This window comes from Phyllobates terribilis, unplaced genomic scaffold, assembly GCF_046119375.1.
Source record: "Phyllobates terribilis strain yellow unplaced genomic scaffold, ASM4611937v1 Scaffold_4__5_contigs__length_816908805, whole genome shotgun sequence".
NCBI classification, from domain to species: domain Eukaryota; kingdom Metazoa; phylum Chordata; class Amphibia; order Anura; family Dendrobatidae; genus Phyllobates; species Phyllobates terribilis.
Window position 1 is genome coordinate 775,211,847 of NW_027362764.1, and position 19,075 is coordinate 775,230,921.

A 19,075-nucleotide genomic window follows, 5' to 3' on the forward strand; every position below is an offset into this window, starting at 1 on the left:
CAGTGTGTGCTTTGAAGTTTTGCCTCATCGTCCAGCTTTCTCAGTTGGAAATCACCTCTTCAGCAAACTCCTGTTTGTCTCTCTATTATCTACATTAGCTTCCTGGTGCAGACCTGCTGATTAATGCTTTGTCTGCTGTAAGTATAACAAACTCTTCTCTAGTGTTGTTCACACTACAAACGCTGTTCCACTGAATATATCTTCTCTACAAGCAAGTTTATCATTGTTCATCAGTGCTGCCTACGTTACTCTCAAAAGCCACCTGTTTGAAGATATCAATCAAACTTCATCTTTAACCCTTCGCTTGCGGCAAGTTCTGGACTGACCATACATCTACAGTTCAATTGCATGCCTACCCTCATGACTCAGTGTTTCTGGTGTTTCCTACTCTGCATGTTTGCCTGCCGTTCCAGCATACCCTGTTGTCCTGGTCCTCGCTGATCCACATGCCTGCTGTGTCATTGCCTTTGGTCCGTGTTGCTCACCCTGACCCTCAGAATAGATAATCCAGCTCACCAGGCGAGCCCGTAACAATTATGCTATAGAAAAATCTGCAACAAATATGCAAAGCTATCGCCCCATATCACTTCTCCCCTATGCCTCAAAACTACTGGAACAACACGTCCATTCTGAGCTGTCCTCCCACCTCTCCTGCTCCCTCTTCGACCGCCTACAATCTGGTTTCCGACCGCACCATTCTACTGAAACTGCACTGACTAAAGTCACCAACGACCTACTAACCGCCAAATCCAAGCGACACTACTCCATCCTCCTCCTCCTAAACCTGTCATCTTCCTTTGACACAGTGGACCATTCCCTCTTACTACAGATTCTCTCATCTCTTGGCATCAAAGACTTGGCCCTATCCTGGATCTCCTCATACCTAACAGACCGGACATTCAGTGTCTCCCACTCACACACCACCTCCTCATCTCACCCCCTATCTGTCGGTGTCCCCCAAGGATCAGTTGTAGGACCCCTGCTCTTCTCCATTTATACCTTTGGCCTGGGACAGCTCATAGAGTCTCATGGCTTTCAGTATCACCTCTATGCTGATGACACACAGATCTACCTATCTGGACCCGATATCACCTCCTTACTAACCAGAATCCCACAATGTCGGTCCGCCATGTCATCCTTCTTCTCTGCTAGATTTCTAAAACTTAACATGGACAAAACAGAGTTCATCATCTTTCCACCATCTCATTCACCCCCCCCAACTGACCTATCTATCAACGTCAATGGCTGCCCACTCTCCCCAGTCCATCAAGCTCGCTGCCTTGGGGTAACCCTGGACTCTGAACTCTCCTTCACACCACATATCCAAGCCCTTTCCACTTCCTGCCGACTCCAACTAAAGAATATCTCCCGGATCCGCGCATTCCTCAACCATGAATCTGCAAAAACACTAGTGCCCGCCCTCATCATCTCCCGCCTCGACTACTGCAACCTCCTGCTCTGCGGCCTCCCTTCCAACACTCTCGCACTCCTCCAATCTATCCTAAACTCTGCTGCCCGACTAATCCACCTGTCCCCCCGCTATTCCCCGGCCTCTCCTCTCTGTCAATCCCTTCACTGGCTCCCCATTGCCCAGAGACTCCAGTTCAAAACCCTAACCATGACATACAAAGCCATCCACAACCTGTCTCCCCCATATATCTGTGACCTCGTCTCCCAGTACATACCTGCACGCAACCTCCGATCCTCACAAGATCTCCTTCTCTACTCCCCTCTTATCTCCTCCTCCCACAATCGCATACATGATTTCTCCCGTACTTCTCCCCTACTCTGGAACTCTCTACCCCAACACATCAGACTGTCTCCTACCGTGGAAACCTTCAAAAGGAGCCAGAAGACCCACCTCTTCCGACAAGCCTACAACCTGCAGTAACCACCGCTCCACCATACCGCTGCAGGACCAGCTCTACCCTCACCTACTGTATCCTCACCCATCCCTTGTAGACTGTGAGCCCTCGCTGGCAGGGTCCTCGCTCCTCCTGTATCAGTTGCTGTCACATTGTGTTCAAGACTATTGTAATTGTTCTTGTATTATACCCCTTTTTCACATGTAAAGCGCCATGGAATAAATGGCGCTATAATAATAAATAATGCTACTAATAATAACTCTGCTTAAGGCGGCATTCAGATGGCCAAATTTCTCAGTCCACATATGGGCCTGAATGAATCCACTGACCGCAGGTCTCATATATTCCTATGAGTATGAGTCACTCAGGGCATTATGTTCCATATAAGGTCCGTGAAATATGGATGTCTGTACCCAAGGGCGCACTAACGAGAATAGTTTACAGTCCAACCACGGTTCTCCTGATCAACTTTATAGGCCCATATTAGATTTACAGAAATGTTGCACATTTTTATATACGGACTGCTTCCAGTTTTTGGTGCATTTAACCAATGGGGTTTTTGAAGACGCCCATGTGCCCAGGCTTATTGGTGGCTTATAAAGATACCTTGGGTGCGCAACATAGTCCTTTATTTATTATGCTTTTCTTATATAGCACCATTATATTCTCCAGCGCTTTACAATCATTATCTCTGTCCCCATTGGGGCTCACAGTCTACATTCCCTATTAGTCTTTGGAGTGTGGGAGGAAACCCACGTACACACGAGGAGAACATACAAACTCCTTGCAGATGTCATCCTTGATGAGATATAAACCCAGGACCCCAGCGCTACAAACGCAACAGTGCTAACCACTGAGCCATCAGCAAATTAAAATCTGGGATAAAAATATTGGCGCAGATTATAACAAAGTTAGAATTGGTGTAGAAAATTCAAAGTGCATTTTTTTTTTTATATTTATTCTTGATAAATATGTTAATTTTATTAATTTTTTATTTAGAAAGATTTTGAAATAATCAATTTTAGTATAATAATTTTATATTATTTTTTTTTTGTTTAGAAGAAAATGAAATAAATACAATAAATATGTATGAATGACTTTACAATATTTGCCCTATTTTACTAATCACTAATTTATTTCAATTTTTATCAGACTTCCATTCCTTCTGACATAGTTCAAAAAGTTTATACTTTAAGTAACTTTTCAGTGTAAGATATATATATATATGGTGTTGTTCAAAGGCAGACTTGGAGGACAGAAATAAACTCCACAATGAACTTATTTGACCATATAATAATTCATTAAGCGAGAGAAAATTTGATTAAAATTTAGACTTTAGTCTAAAAATCCACTCAATTTATCAAGCAGGATTTAACCAATTTTGACAAATTTGGCGAATTGTATCACTGTCTGGTCTAAGTTTGCATGGTCTAAAAGTCATAAAGTTTTAGTAAATCTCCTCGGATTTATTCCAATGTAGACGGGAGGGTCCAAAATCACTTTTGTAGTCGTTTTCTTGGCTCTTTTCGAGATCCTTCTATTCGTAAGTTTTATAGAGCACTGGCTGGCCAATATTCAATGGTAAGAAAAATTCTTGAAAGAAACTATGAAAAGAAGAGCAGAACACTCGGCTCCTATGAGGGGGCCCGGAACAAAAAAAAAAAAAAATCCAATGTCTTTATAGAGGTTGGATGGAAGGTTTAATGTCTGACGTTTTGGGGACAGTCAGTGCAGCGCGGTGATCATAACATGTCATGGTTTGACATTCGAGAGCTCAAAGCGCCTCGGTCTTTTGTGGTCTGTTCCGCCGCACAGATTTCGTTACAGGTTCATGTGTGAATGGAGGATCGCGGATCAAAATGAAGCACAAGTGGAACATATTGTGACATATTCACCCTAAGAAATCTATCTCAATTAAAAAAAAAAAAAAAGACTAGTAAATCTATAATCTTTTAAAATCATATTATTTTTATTACATAAACAGTTACTGGAAAATTGACTCACCTGAACCCGGTCTACATAGTCTCTGTTCTCCCCGAGTTCACCTCCGTTTGCACATAGCCCCTCTTCTTCAGAGACCCACCCCTGCCTTTAAGTCCCACCTCTTCCCTCCAGTTACACCCCTGCTCTTCCTAGGTATATCCTAGTACATTTAGGCCATGTTCACACGTTGCGTTTTTGATGCGTTTTTTTTTATGCAAATTAAAAGCCGCGTTTTCCACTACCAGCAAAAGCTATGAGATTTCAAAAATCTCACCCAAACACATTGGGTTTTTTCCTGACGGAATTGGAAAACTGCTGCGTTTTTGAAAATCGCAGCATGTCACTTCTTTCACCCAGAGAAAGCAAGAAGTGCAAAAACGCAGCAAAAAAAAAAAAAAAGAGTTGCTATCAGTTTTTGCTACATTTTTAGTGAAAAAAGCAGGTACAGCAGAATGTTAAACACATTCATTTTAGTGTTTTTGCCAAGTTAAAACCATAATGTCTTGGTCTCCTCACATGAGATGGCAGTTACGATTAGGACAGTTTAATTAAATTAGTGATATATGTGAAGTAAACATTGGCCGACCAAGGTGTGAAATTGAACAATGCCTGACCAACTCAAGGGCTGAGCAAAGTGTGAACGTAAACAGTGTCCTAAAAAACTCAATGCTCTGCCAATTTCTTTGGTAATCTATTACCAACCAATTCACCTCCCCTTGCAGTTACATTTGTAATTGTGTATTTTTCATGAACTTTTTTTGTTCAGAAAAACACAACATGTGAACATAGCCTTAAAGTTTCTGCTCTGAAGCTCATCAAGAGAATGCCAAGAGTGTGCAAAGCAGTCATCAAAGCAAAAGGTGGCTACTTTGAAGAACCTAGAATATAAGACATATTTTCAGTTGTTTCACACTTTTTTGTTAAGTATATAATTCCACATGTGTTAATTCATAGTTTTGATGCCTTCAGTGTGAATGTACAATTTTCATAGTCATGAAAATACAGAAAAATCTTTAAATGAAATCACGTCTGAGATAGAAGATACCTTACAGTCCCAGGGGGGCGTCCACTACAACTTTAAAAACAAGGCTGGGAGATCCGGAGATGATGGTCCGCTGCCCCAGAAGAAGCCGGGGACTCATCATGGAGTCAGGTAAATTATCTTGCGTCCCCACCAGACGCTCCACCATGGAAATCATTTCATCTGACAATAATAATGTCCGATAGGAAGCGTGGTAACAAGCGCTGGGACTACATTCCCATCAGGCGGTGATTTTCCTCCCTCTTCCCCCGGGTAATGTAGATCAACAGGTTTCTTGGACAGTGATCTCAGAATGAGCGCTAATCAATCAATCTGTAAGCTCCCAAGACGCCATATTGATCCCATCGCTCCGGCTTTTAATGAAAGCACCGACACTACTACAACTCTGCTCGGATGCAGGTGTCGTTGGCTCATTACAAAGCGGCGGATCGTTTAATTAGAGGGGAAGATGGAGCCGCTCTGTCATGTTCTTCGAGGCAGTAAACCGGTGTCAGGAGGAAGAAGTTGTCGCGTCCCTCACCGTAAATGGTAGAGGTTTATGTAAAGGACTCCTCCATTTCTAAGCGCCACTAATTAGGAGGATTTTCTGCTCTAGTCACATCCAGAGCTGCGTACCACAAAGATATAAAAGTGGAGCCGAGAGGTCACAGCTGTTGTATCCCACCCTGCGTGCATGGAGGGGACCGCTGAGCGACAAGAACTATGAAGACGCCGCTACGTCTCACGATCCACCGCGGCAGGACATTGCCGGAGCAGACCCTGAACCAGCAGGAGGCGCAGGAAAATGGCTCCTGGATCGGATACAATCACTCACCAATCTTCTTATTCTTCTCCTCGCTGCGGTTGTGGGCGATGATCGGGGAGTAGATGAAGGGGCTTTTCGTGGAAAGTTTCTGACCCAGTAAATTCTTCACCTTCTGAGGCCGTAAAATAATCGGCAGATTGAGAAGCTTCACTGACCTGGAGGAAAGTAGAAATAACGGGGTCATCAGTGTGCAGGTACCATGACATACCTGTAATCCGGCATCTGATAATCCGGTGAAAGTCCAAGTAAGTGACAGTGATGTCACATAAAGTGAATTTGTATCAGTAACATGTGAAGACGTATTGAGGAATGAAGGGCACAGAATCCTGCACCTATTGTCATGGCAGGGCGATCACTTTAAAGGTGTTAGAAGCCCTTCGCTCCAGGTGATTTCGGCTCCGCTCTCACCCACAATGTTGGGGGATGAGATATCTTATCGCCGCCATTCTTCTTGGCTTTATTTAGTAAGAAGAAAGATGATGGGAGTATAATGGGTAACACTGGGAAAGTGAAGCAGCCGCCTGAACACGGTATTGTCACCTTTTCAGAACTTTCCCCCTTTGTTGTGAAGATGAGAGGCAGTGAGGGGTGACAATCACGCTGCGGGACGTGACCCCGTTACAGAAATGTTGTGTATGAGCAGATGAAAGATTCCCCCTTATGGGGCACCGAGCGGCTGGCGCGTTCATCATATGTCTGCCAGCGATGATGGCTGTTAACCCTTCAATTTTTCCTTTTCTTTTTGGGTCAAAAAAAAAAAAAAGTCCTGCAAATCCGTAGAGATTTCACAAAGAAATCTGCATGCTTCTTCAGGATTATTTGCTGCATATTTTCAACAGATTTCACCCTAATGATTTTCCTGTTTAAATGTCCGCTGGCCATTGTTTTCTGCCATTTTTATTTTACCGCTGCCCAGGGTCTCCGGTGGGGAAGAGTGTGTGACCACTGCAGTCAATCGGTGATAAGTGGCCAGTGATTGGCTGCAGTGGTCAGAGGCCTGTTTTCTCCAGTAGAGGAAGCTTTTTTTTCAGGGGACACTACATTTTCTCTGCAAGGATCATATGTTCACACGTAAAGCGCCATGGAATAAATGGCGCTATAATAATAAATAATAATAATAATAATATGGCAGAGGTCAGATTTTTTTTTATAGGGGGATGGGCAATGTTGGGAAATTGGGTTGTCTGGAACCATCTGGCAATTCTTTGAATAAAGTTGTCTGGCTTTGGAGAACAAATACCAAGAAAAAAAAACACACACACAATGGTACAAACCTGACAATGGGCAGTTTGGTGAAGGGCACGGGCAGCAGCGTTAGGCCTTCGGGTAATTGGATCGGCTCCATGGTTCCTGCACATTTGGAGGTGTAACTCTCCAGACTCTGTGCCACGTCCTTCTTCTCTATAAACCGGGAGGAGAAACCAATTAAAGTCAAAAAGATTGAAAATAACTTGAAAAAGAGCCGTCATCTGACTAATAAAGAAAAAAAAAAGCTGTTTATATAACAAAAACTGCTGTCTGTTTTGGGTCCAATCTGAGCTTGCTGAATTTTTCATTCCTCTTTTATATGAAGTGTCTATGTAGAGCCCTGCTGGGACCTTCCCTGCGCTCCTTAGTCGGGGGTCCTGCACAGCTTGGGCTCACCTTCACACACACGAAATGGCGCTCAGGCTGGTCACCACTGTGGCCAGTGAGCGGCGGAAAGGGCAAGTCCTGTGTGTGGAGGCTGGACAGGAAGTATATAGAGCGTGTATGGGGGCGGATGGGGGTATGGATGAATGGAGAGGTACTGAGCGTGTGCAAACACCTCTCCTATAGACGGTGACTGGAGCGGTAGTGAGAGTGTGCAAGCACCTCTCCTATAGACAGTGACTGGAGCGGTAGTGAGCGTGTGCAACCACCTCTCCTATAGACAGTGAATGGAGCGGTAGTGAGCATGTGCGACCACCTCACCTATAGACAGTGAATGGAGCGGTAGTGAGCGTGTGCGACCACCTCTACTATAGACAGTGACTGGAGCGGTAGTGAGCGTGTGCAACCACCTCTCCTATAGACTGTGACTGGAGCGGTAGTGAGAGTGTGCAAGCACCTCTCCTATAGACGGTGACTGGAGCGGTAGTGAGAGTGTGCAACCACCTCTCCTATAGACAGTAACTGGAGCGGTAGTGAGCGTGTGCGACCACCTCTACTATAGACAGTGAATGGAGCGGTAGTGAGCGTGTGCAACCACCTCTCCTATAGACAGTGACTGGAGCGGTAGTGAGCGTGTGCAAGCACCTCTCCTATAGACGGTGACTGGAGCGGTAGTGAGAGTGTGCAACCACCTCTCCTATAGACAGTAACTGGAGCGGTAGTGAGCGTGTGCGACCACCTCTACTATAGACAGTGAATGGAGCGGTAGTGAGCGTGTGCAACCACCTCTCCTATAGACAGTGACTGGAGCGGTAGTGAGCATGTGCGACCACCTCTCCTATAGACAGTGAATGGAGCGGTAGTGAGCGTATGCGACCACCTCTCCTATAGACAGTGACTGGAGCGGTAGTGAGCGTGTGCAACCACCTCTCCTATAGACAGTGAATGGAGCGGTAGTGAGCGTGTGCAACCACCTCTCCTATAGACAGTGACTGGAGCGGTAGTGAGCGTGTGCAACCACCTCTCCTATAGACAGTGACTGGAGCGGTAGTGAGCGTGTGCAACCACCTCTCCTATAGACAGTGACTGGAGCGGTAGTGAGCATGTGCGACCACCTCACCTATAGACAGTGAATGGAGCGGTAGTGAGCGTGTGCAACCACCTCTCCTATAGACAGTGACTGGAGCGGTAGTGAGCGTGTGCAACCACCTCTCCTATAGACAGTGACTGGAGCGGTAGTGAGCGTGTGCAACCACCTCTCCTATAGACAGTGAATGGAGCGGTAGTGAGTGTGTGCGACCACATCTCCTATAGAAAGTGACTGGAGCGGTAGTGAGCGTGTGCGACCACATCTCCTATAGACAGTGACTGGAGTGGTAGTGAGCGTGTGCGACCACCTCCTATAGACGGTGACTGGAGCGTTAGTGAGCGTGTGCAACCACCTCTCCTATAGACAGTGAATGGAGCGGTAGTGAGCGTGTGCGACCACCTCACCTATAGACAGTGAATGGAGCGGTAGTGAGCGTGTGCGACCACCTCACCTATAGAAAGTGAATGGAGAGGTAGTGAGCGTGTGCGACCACATCTCCTATAGAAAGTGACTGGAGCGGTAGTGAGTGTGTGCGACCACATCTCCTATAGAAAGTGACTGGAGCGGTAGTGAGTGTGTGCGACCACCTCACCTATAGACAGTGAATGGAGCGGTAGTGAGCGTGTGCGACCACATCTCCTATAGACAGTGATTGGAGCGGTAGTGAGCGTGTGCAACCACCTCTCCTATAGACAGTGACTGGAGCGGTAGTGAGCGTGTGCAACCACCTCTCCTATAGACAGTGACTGGAGCGGTAGTGAGCGTGTGCAACCACCTCTCCTATAGACAGTGAATGGAGCGGTAGTGAGCATGTGCGACCACCTCACCTATAGACAGTGAATGGAGCGGTAGTGAGCGTGTGCGACCACCTCTACTATAGACAGTGACTGGAGCGGTAGTGAGCGTGTGCAACCACCTCTCCTATAGACTGTGACTGGAGCGGTAGTGAGAGTGTGCAAGCACCTCTCCTATAGACGGTGACTGGAGCGGTAGTGAGAGTGTGCAACCACCTCTCCTATAGACAGTAACTGGAGCGGTAGTGAGCGTGTGCGACCACCTCTACTATAGACAGTGAATGGAGCGGTAGTGAGCGTGTGCAACCACCTCTCCTATAGACAGTGACTGGAGCGGTAGTGAGCGTGTGCAAGCACCTCTCCTATAGACGGTGACTGGAGCGGTAGTGAGAGTGTGCAACCACCTCTCCTATAGACAGTAACTGGAGCGGTAGTGAGCGTGTGCGACCACCTCTACTATAGACAGTGAATGGAGCGGTAGTGAGCGTGTGCAACCACCTCTCCTATAGACAGTGACTGGAGCGGTAGTGAGCATGTGCGACCACCTCTCCTATAGACAGTGAATGGAGCGGTAGTGAGCGTATGCGACCACCTCTCCTATAGACAGTGACTGGAGCGGTAGTGAGCGTGTGCAACCACCTCTCCTATAGACAGTGAATGGAGCGGTAGTGAGCGTGTGCAACCACCTCTCCTATAGACAGTGACTGGAGCGGTAGTGAGCGTGTGCAACCACCTCTCCTATAGACAGTGACTGGAGCGGTAGTGAGCGTGTGCAACCACCTCTCCTATAGACAGTGACTGGAGCGGTAGTGAGCATGTGCGACCACCTCACCTATAGACAGTGAATGGAGCGGTAGTGAGCGTGTGCAACCACCTCTCCTATAGACAGTGACTGGAGCGGTAGTGAGCGTGTGCAACCACCTCTCCTATAGACAGTGACTGGAGCAGTAGTGAGCGTGTGCGACCACATCTCCTATAGACAGTGAATGGAGCAGTAGTGAGTGTGTGCGACCACATCTCCTATAGAAAGTGACTGGAGCGGTAGTGAGCGTGTGCGACCACATCTCCTATAGACAGTGACTGGAGTGGTAGTGAGCGTGTGCGACCACCTCCTATAGACGGTGACTGGAGCGTTAGTGAGCGTGTGCAACCACCTCTCCTATAGACAGTGAATGGAGCGGTAGTGAGCGTGTGCGACCACCTCACCTATAGACAGTGAATGGAGCGGTAGTGAGCGTGTGCGACCACCTCACCTATAGAAAGTGAATGGAGAGGTAGTGAGCGTGTGCGACCACATCTCCTATAGAAAGTGACTGGAGCGGTAGTGAGTGTGTGCGACCACATCTCCTATAGAAAGTGACTGGAGCGGTAGTGAGTGTGTGCGACCACCTCACCTATAGACAGTGAATGGAGCGGTAGTGAGCGTGTGCGACCACATCTCCTATAGACAGTGATTGGAGCGGTAGTGAGCGTGTGCAACCACCTCTCCTATAGACAGTGACTGGAGCGGTAGTGAGCGTGTGCAACCACCTCTCCTATAGACAGTGACTGGAGCGGTAGTGAGCGTGTGCAACCACCTCTCCTATAGACAGTGAATGGAGCGGTAGTGAGCATGTGCGACCACCTCACCTATAGACAGTGAATGGAGCGGTAGTGAGCGTGTGCAACCACCTCTCCTATAGACAGTGAATGGAGCGGTAGTGAGCGTGTGCAACCACCTCTCCTATAGACAGTGACTGGAGCGGTAGTGAGCGTGTGCAACCACCTCTCCTATAGACAGTGACTGGAGCGGTAGTGAGCGTGTGCAACCACCTCTCCTATAGACAGTGACTGGAGCGGTAGTGAGCGTGTGCAACCACCTCTCCTATAGACAGTGACTGGAGCGGTAGTGAGCGTGTGCAACCACCTATCCTATAGACAGTGACTGGAGCGGTAGTGAGCGTGTGCAACCACCTCTCCTATAGACAGTGACTGGAGCGGTAGTGAGCATGTGCGACCACCTCACCTATAGACAGTGAATGGAGCGGTAGTGAGCGTGTGCAACCACCTCTCCTATAGACAGTGACTGGAGCGGTAGTGAGCGTGTGCAACCACCTCTCCTATAGACAGTGACTGGAGCGGTAGTGAGCGTGTGCAACCACCTCTCCTATAGACAGTGAATGGAGCGGTAGTGAGTGTGTGCGACCACATCTCCTATAGAAAGTGACTGGAGCGGTAGTGAGCGTGTGCGACCACATCTCCTATAGACAGTGACTGGAGTGGTAGTGAGCGTGTGCGACCACCTCCTATAGACTGTGACTGGAGCGTTAGTGAGCGTGTGCAACCACCTCTCCTATAGACAGTGAATGGAGCGGTAGTGAGCGTGTGCGACCACCTCACCTATAGACAGTGAATGGAGCGGTAGTGAGCGTGTGCGACCACCTCACCTATAGAAAGTGAATGGAGAGGTAGTGAGCGTGTGCGACCACATCTCCTATAGAAAGTGACTGGAGCGGTAGTGAGTGTGTGCGACCACATCTCCTATAGAAAGTGACTGGAGCGGTAGTGAGTGTGTGCGACCACATCTCCTATAGACAGTGACTGGAGTGGTAGTGAGCGTGTGCGACCACCTCCTATAGACGGTGACTGGAGCGTTAGTGAGCGTGTGCAACCACCTCTCCTATAGACAGTGAATGGAGCGGTAGTGAGCGTGTGCGACCACCTCACCTATAGACAGTGAATGGAGCGGTAGTGAGCGTGTGCGACCACCTCACCTATAGAAAGTGAATGGAGAGGTAGTGAGCGTGTGCGACCACCTCACCTATAGAAAGTGAATGGAGCGGTAGTGAGCGTGTGTGACCACCTCACCTATAGACAGTGAATGGAGCGGTAGTGAGCGTGTGCGACCACCTCACCTATAGAAAGTGAATGGAGCGGTAGTAAGCGTGTGCGACCACCTCACCTATAGACAGTGACTGGAGTGGTAGTGAGCGTGTGCGACCACCTCACCTAGACAGTGAATGAAGTGGTAGTGAGCGTGTGCGACCACCTCACCTAGACAGTGAATGAAGTGGTAGTGAGTGTGTGCGACCACCTCACCTAGACAGTGACTGGAGTGGTAGTGAGCGTGTGCGACCACCTCACCTAGACAGTGAATGAAGTGGTAGTGAGCGTGTGCAACCACCTCACCTAGACAGTGAATGAAGTGGTAGTGAGTGTGTGCGACCACCTCACCTAGATAGTGACTGGAGTGGTAGTGAGCGTGTGCGACCACCTCACCAAGACAGTGAATGGAGTGGTAGTGAGCGTGTGCGACCACCTCACCTAGACAGTGAATGAAGTGGTAGTGAGTGTGTGCGACCACCTCACCTAGATAGTGACTGGAGTGGTAGTGAGCGTGTGCGACCACCTCACCAAGACAGTGAATGGAGCGGTAGTGAGCGTGTGCGACCACCTCACCTATAGACAGTGACTGGAGTGGTAGTGAGCGTGTGCGACCACCTCACCAAGACAGTGAATGGAGCGGTAGTGAGCGTGTGCGACCACCTCACCTATAGACAGTGACTGGAGTGGTAGTGAGCGTGTGCGACCACCTCACCAAGACAGTGAATGAAGTGGTAGTGAGCGCGTGTGACCATATCTCTTATTATCAGGAAATTAAGTCATGGTCGTACATGCACTCTACAGCTCCATTCACACTGAACTTTGGGACCACAGCTCTCAGAAATCAGTGAAGATCCCAGCAGTTGAACAACCCCTTTAAGGGCTCATCTACTTGCCAAGAAAGCTGAAACAGAAAAAGGGACTTGACCTGAGATTAGGTGAATTGGGTGACCTTGAACTATTTCCCCGGTCAGCGCGCCCCGTGTTAGGGCTGCAAACCTCCTCCTCTTCTCCTGATGAAGGTTTTATTGATCTCTCTTGCTGCATGAAGAGTCACACACTGTAAATGGACGTGCCGGGATCGCTGCCTGCTCCATCTACCTCTCCTATCTAAGCCCGAGTCGCCTCGTGTGAAGGATTTGCTCAGCTAAAATTAATTGCACGCCTTTTATGTATGTTGGAGAACAAAGGTTGGCAGTCTGCACGCTCAGCAGATAAGCTCAGCTCCGGGGTGGGGGGCGGCATGTAGCCGGGCGGTCCGGGCTCCACGCAAGCGCCGCTGCATTAAATATAGCTGTTTAATTAGAGTAATGAAGTCGCATTTATCTACATTGTCCTAACTAGCAGGACGGACAGGACCGGGGCTTAATAACTTCATCCCTCGTGGAGCCGCAGCCAAGTAGGACAATACTGAATTGTAAAGGACAAGACCGGGGATGGCTGTGATAACCGGCCGTGTGCCGGCAAAGGAAAGGAGCAGCGACCTCGGGGAGGCAAAGTCACCAACGACCGATGCGATGAGCGGATCGTACATATCGCAATAACGGAAGCTGCAAATAACAGGGGCAAAGTGGATTTGGGAGTGATTACATTATCTAATGATCCGAGGGCCGGAGCAGAAATTAAAGATCCGTCAAAAGCAATAAGCAGTCCGAACAGCAATGGGGAGGAGGATAAAGCTCCTGACCTCCATCATGTGCTGATCACAGGCTCTGACCTCACTAACATCACCGCATCGGAGGACAGCGAGCCACCAATCCGCTCACCCCCAAAAAATACAATATAAGTCATCATTCTTGTCTTCTGAAATGCTCTGTGCTGCTGGGGACCCTGCTCCTTCCATTATGTAACCTCCATTGTGTGTCAGTTCCCTTCCTCACATTACGACCCTGCCCGTCACATATAGCCCTGACCATCATATGAGAGTGGGCCGATCACTGCACCCCACACTCCAGTCCTGAAAGACTCTGTGCTGCAGGGGATCCTGATCCTCCTAACTATGTAACTCTGACTGACCTAACACATGATCAACACTTTCCTCTCCTGAAATACTTTGTGCTGCGGGGATCTCTGATTCATCCACCATATGAATCTCAGTCACGCTCCCCTCCTGAATTCCTCTGTGCTGCTGAGAGCACTCTTCCCATACATGCCTCTTCTCTTTCCTCCCATGACGTTTCTCCGGGTCCAGGCATCTCTGTCCTCACTACCGTCATCAAATGAGAGGGCGCCTCTCCTAAATTCCTCTGTGCTGCTGGGATAACCTTCTCCTTCCACTATGCATCTTGAGGCCTCCTAAAAGGTCAGCGCACTCCTGAAATACTCTGTGCCCCTGCAACTATTCTAAAGATAAGTCATCAATAAGAAAGTCCCAAACAAAACACATGTCCCTCAGTTTCTTACATCCTACAGAATCCCCCACGTTTCTTAAATACTCTGCGCTGCCGGTTCTTACACTCAGTCTCTGACTTTCTACACGACCAGCAGACCTTTCTTCTGAAATACTCTGCGCTGCTAGGACCCTGCTCTACCACATAACGTTGTGACGTCACACAAGATCAGGACCCCTATACTGAAATACTCTGTGCTGCTTGGACCCTCCTCTTCCCACCATGCTGCTCTTGGTCTCCAACATCCTTACAGGATAACACATTCCTCCTCTTCTAAAATACTCTGTGCTGCTGGTGATCTTTCTAACCATGTAACATCCCACAAGATCAAAACTCTCATCTGAAATACTCTGTGCTGCTTGGACCCTCCTCTTTCCACCATGCGGCTCTCGGTCTCTAATCACCCTTATAAGATCACACATTCCTCCTCTTCTGAAATACTCTGTGCTGCTGGGATCCTGCTCTTACTATCATGTAACGTTGTGACGTCACACAAGATCAGGACCCCTATACTGAAATACTCTGCGCTGCTGGGACCCTCCTCTTTTCACCATGCGGCTCTCGGTCTCTAACATCCTTAAAGGATCACACATTCCTCCTCTCCTGAAATACTCTGTGCTACTGGGGCTCTTTCTACCATGTAATGTCCCACAAGATCAAAAAGCTCCTCATCTGAAATACTCTGTGCCGCTGGGACCCAACTCTTAACTGTGACCTCCCCTTGTCTATTCTCCTCTAACTCGTGTCCTTGTATCCCGATTGGCATCATACAGGACACTGCACCCTCCTGCCCCAGATCAACATGCTCCTCTCCTGAAATACTCTGTGCTGCAGGAATCCATCTACTATCTCAGCCTCCATACCTAACGCACGGTGCCGCTGCTCCCATCACATGCAGCCGTTTTCTCACAAACAGCATCTGAAGTTATAACATCAGCAAAACCTTCTCCTGAAATACTCTGTGCTGCTGTTCAGCCTCAGACTGGTGCAATAACACAATAAGGAGCGTTGCGCCTCTTAGTTTCTCGCAGTGACATCACTTTTGATAGGTCATTACATCTTCACGGTCCAAGATGTTAAGGTCGGGGACGAGACGCGTGCGCTGCGGTGCGGCCCCCGGAAGGATTTATCAAGTGTCCCAGATGAGGATTAATTAACGCCTAAAAATAAAAATCCCATTTGGACGACAGTCAGAGGACGGCTCCGAAGGACACTCGCGAGAAGCCTAATAGGCTCCATTGATTTAAGTGACAGGAGCCAAGGAAGTGAAGTGTCACGTGACGCGCGGCGGAGATTGGGGATAATTACGGATAATTAGGAAGGCAGGTGAGTGTAAGGGAGACGGCACAGAAACTGGACGCCTCATGTCCGGGGCACTCAAGAGCTGACGAGGGAGCAGAGGAGATCAATCACTCCAACAATGACTTTATAAAAGCTTCAAGATGGATGTTGTTCCAGAAGTTAAGCTTCATTTAATTAAATTCCGCTAAGCAGCAATACCGCTCACGACCTGTGGAAAGGGGTGGCGCTGTTTCTAGAAAAAAGTAGCCACCTTTTTCTGATCCAGTTTCCCGACATGCGACAATCGTAAGTCACATGTTCGATGCTGGTGCATGGAGTGGGATCAGGAACAGCGTTCGCACCATACCAGGGAGATGGAGGCTGTGCTACACAGCCAGCATCGTCCTGTCATAGCAGCGGCTGGAGCCTACACTGACTGATCGACTCCATTTTTCTACCATTTATACAAAATACACAAGTCCCTCAATAACCCTTCAGGTCACTCACCCCTGATCTCTGACAGCCACTCATCAACAGCTCATTTATCGCATTATTTGGTTCATCTGCTCCAATAATATGTCACCACCTTGCCAATTTACCTCAGGGACTTCACACAGTTGTTTACAGAACTGCAAATTTACTCCTGGGACTGAAGTCTGCTATTTATCACAATGAACGTCTCGTTGCTATATAGCAATTTAAAATACGCATTAGGGCTAAGGAGCCTATAACATTATCTAGAAAGTGTCCGCTCCCCCCCTAAAAAAGAAAAGGCCTCATTGAATTCCATACCCCTGTGGTTAATTCTAAAACAACAATTTCATTTTTAAAAAATGCCCTATTTCTACAATGTAAAGGTACCGCGATGGGGACACGTTTAACCCCAAACTTGTTTATAGTGGACTTTGAGGCTAATCACAAATACCCTCGTTTCATCTATCAACATGTGCTACTAGACAAAAGATAGATTGACGATCGTTTTCGAATATGGAGAGGAGACTACAAAAAAGCACCATTTTTTTTGTCAATCACTGATTTTCAACAATTGGAGGAGATATTTTTCACCAGTACTGTCAAGAGTGATTGGATCTCATCATTTCCCGAGACAAAATGTATTATCACCTACCCAGACCCATTTAAAAAAAGATACAAAAAGCTACACGAGCAGTCGTTACATAAAATGAAAAACAACATCCCCTATAGTCAATATAAACGAGCAAGAACAGCACAGTCCATTAAAAAAACACAGATCAAGTCGCAAGAACAAAATATTAACACTTGGGGTCCGATTCATCAGAGCTTCTACGCCACACAAAAGTGTTGTAAAAGCTTTGAAAAGTTACAACATTTTTGAGCAACACAGAGTTGTGCAAAAAGTTTGCAACTTTTGGCTTCTTCTCTCCACCTTGGATCAGGGGAGGAGCCGGGGCGAGACTGGAAATTGTCCCCTTCCCAGCAAGCATCCCTTCCCCCTTAATTCATCAAAACTGCAGGCATTTTCTAAACCAGAAGTGCAACTCCAGTCCCTGCGCCAAGCCAGTCTTGATGAATCCGCTGTCACGTCTGTTAGAGGCTACAGGCTCAAAAAGGCTACCTTGACAGACTTGGCACAAGCCACTCCATCTGGCAGAATCCAGAGGAATCTCAAACTTCCCTCTTTAACCCCTGTACAGGAATCTGGTCTTACAACAGGGTCCACTGAATAGCATCTACGGAAGGGCTACCAGCCGGAAAAGCGAACCAGAGGCAAGAAGGTTGGCCGTGTGGAGTCAATGCCAAGAGATCAAAATTGGAAATGGTCAAAATTCACACCAAGGTCAAAAAATGGGAGAAATCAGGAAGAGAACACAAAATCAAAGACTAGAGCTACAAGCCAGATAAGCAGAACTCATTGACTGGCAGTGGAAGTCAGAGAACCAGGGGTTTAAATAGCAGGTAACTCCACCCACAGCTCTCAGAAAGGAGTCATTAAAACCAAACAACTAACCCTACAGCTCCCTGATCTCGCAGCATTAAAAGTCCCAGGAATAAAACAGGACTGACACAGTTACTCGTCAGCCGCAACAAAAGTGCGCCTGAGGATCCCAAAGGTGCAGCTGACAAAATGTCCATATTTTTTTGACCCTCCCAGGCTTCCATAGTTTGGCTTCTGTTGAGAAGTACTTTGTATTTGATCAGTATTTAAAGCGGTTGTCCAGGCTTGGGGTTCAAGTCTGCAGTAACGCCAAGGCTGGACAGCCCCTACAATACTTTATTCATTAACCGAATGGTGCATTTTTATACATATTCCTTTTTTTTCCCCAAATCGCACTAACGACGCCCCCTACCCTCTGTTTTACCATTTGATGTCCTTATGTCCTTTTAAACTTGACAGTCGAACATGTTTTTTATGTTATACCTTAAGAAGGAGACGGTCCGGCTCTGAAACGCGTTGTGATTATACAGGTCATTAAACGACTTTGTATCCCATCAACAGACCGAGTGTGTCCGTACAACACCCGGTATAGCTGACCTCCATTGTCCGGACCATCATTCTTCAACATGTCCCAAGTAATCTGAAGGGGCTTCATCAGTGTAAATAACTTTACCCCAGTCTTCTCAAGTCCAGTCCCTGTACTTCTAGCAAAGTTATCTTCTCTGATGAAGCCCCTTACAGACTGTTTAGGGGGGTCTGTAAGAATAATAGTGCTGAGCAGAAAAGGTGGGCGCTGTCATGAGTCCTGTGCAATCACAACGGCAGAATAGGCATGAAAAGCAAAAAGTGGAAGAATCTGCCAGAAGAGGGGAAATCTCACAGACAGAATGAGCACAAAAAAAAAAAGAGTTGAAAACCCATGGCAAAGTCTGCAGAAGGAAGAATCAGATAGAAGCAGCATAAAGAAAGAAGAGAGGACCCATGGCAGAATCTGCAGGAGGAGGAGGAATCAAACAGACAAATGCAGCATAAAGAGAGAGGAGACGACCCGTGGCAGAATCTGCAGGAGGAGGAGGAATCAAACAGACAAATGCAGCGAAAAGAGAGAGTGGAGGACCCATGGCAGAATCTGCAGGAGGAAGAGGAATCAAACAGACAAATGCAGCATAAAGAGAGGAGAGGACCCATCGCAGAATCTGCAAGAGGAATCAAACAGACAAATGCAGCATTAAAGAGAGAGGAGAGGACCCATCGCAGAATCTGCAAGAGGAATCAAACAGACAAATGGAGCATTAAAGAGAGTGGAGGATCCATGGCAGAATCTGCAGGAGGAAGAGGAATCAAACAGACAAATGCAGCATAAAGAGAGAGTGGAGGAGCCATGGCAGAATCTGCAGGAGGAAGAGGAATCAAACA

At 47.5% G+C, this 19,075-nt stretch overlaps 1 protein-coding gene across 5 annotated transcripts in view; it reads right to left on the reverse strand.

Annotated features, from left to right (window-relative positions):
* TRAPPC9 (trafficking protein particle complex subunit 9) overlaps window positions 1–19,075 on the reverse strand; it is a 667,549-nt gene that overhangs the window by 609,101 nt on the left and 39,373 nt on the right. For all 5 annotated transcript variants that reach the window (XM_073679927.1, XM_073679930.1, XM_073679928.1 and 2 more), the window contains 2 exons: window positions 6,970–7,096; window positions 5,705–5,850 (listed from right to left, as the gene is read on the reverse strand). In XM_073679927.1, coding sequence (XP_073536028.1) covers window positions 5,705–5,850; window positions 6,970–7,096 — 273 coding nt within the window. The remainder of the gene's footprint in view (window positions 1–5,704; window positions 5,851–6,969; window positions 7,097–19,075) is intronic.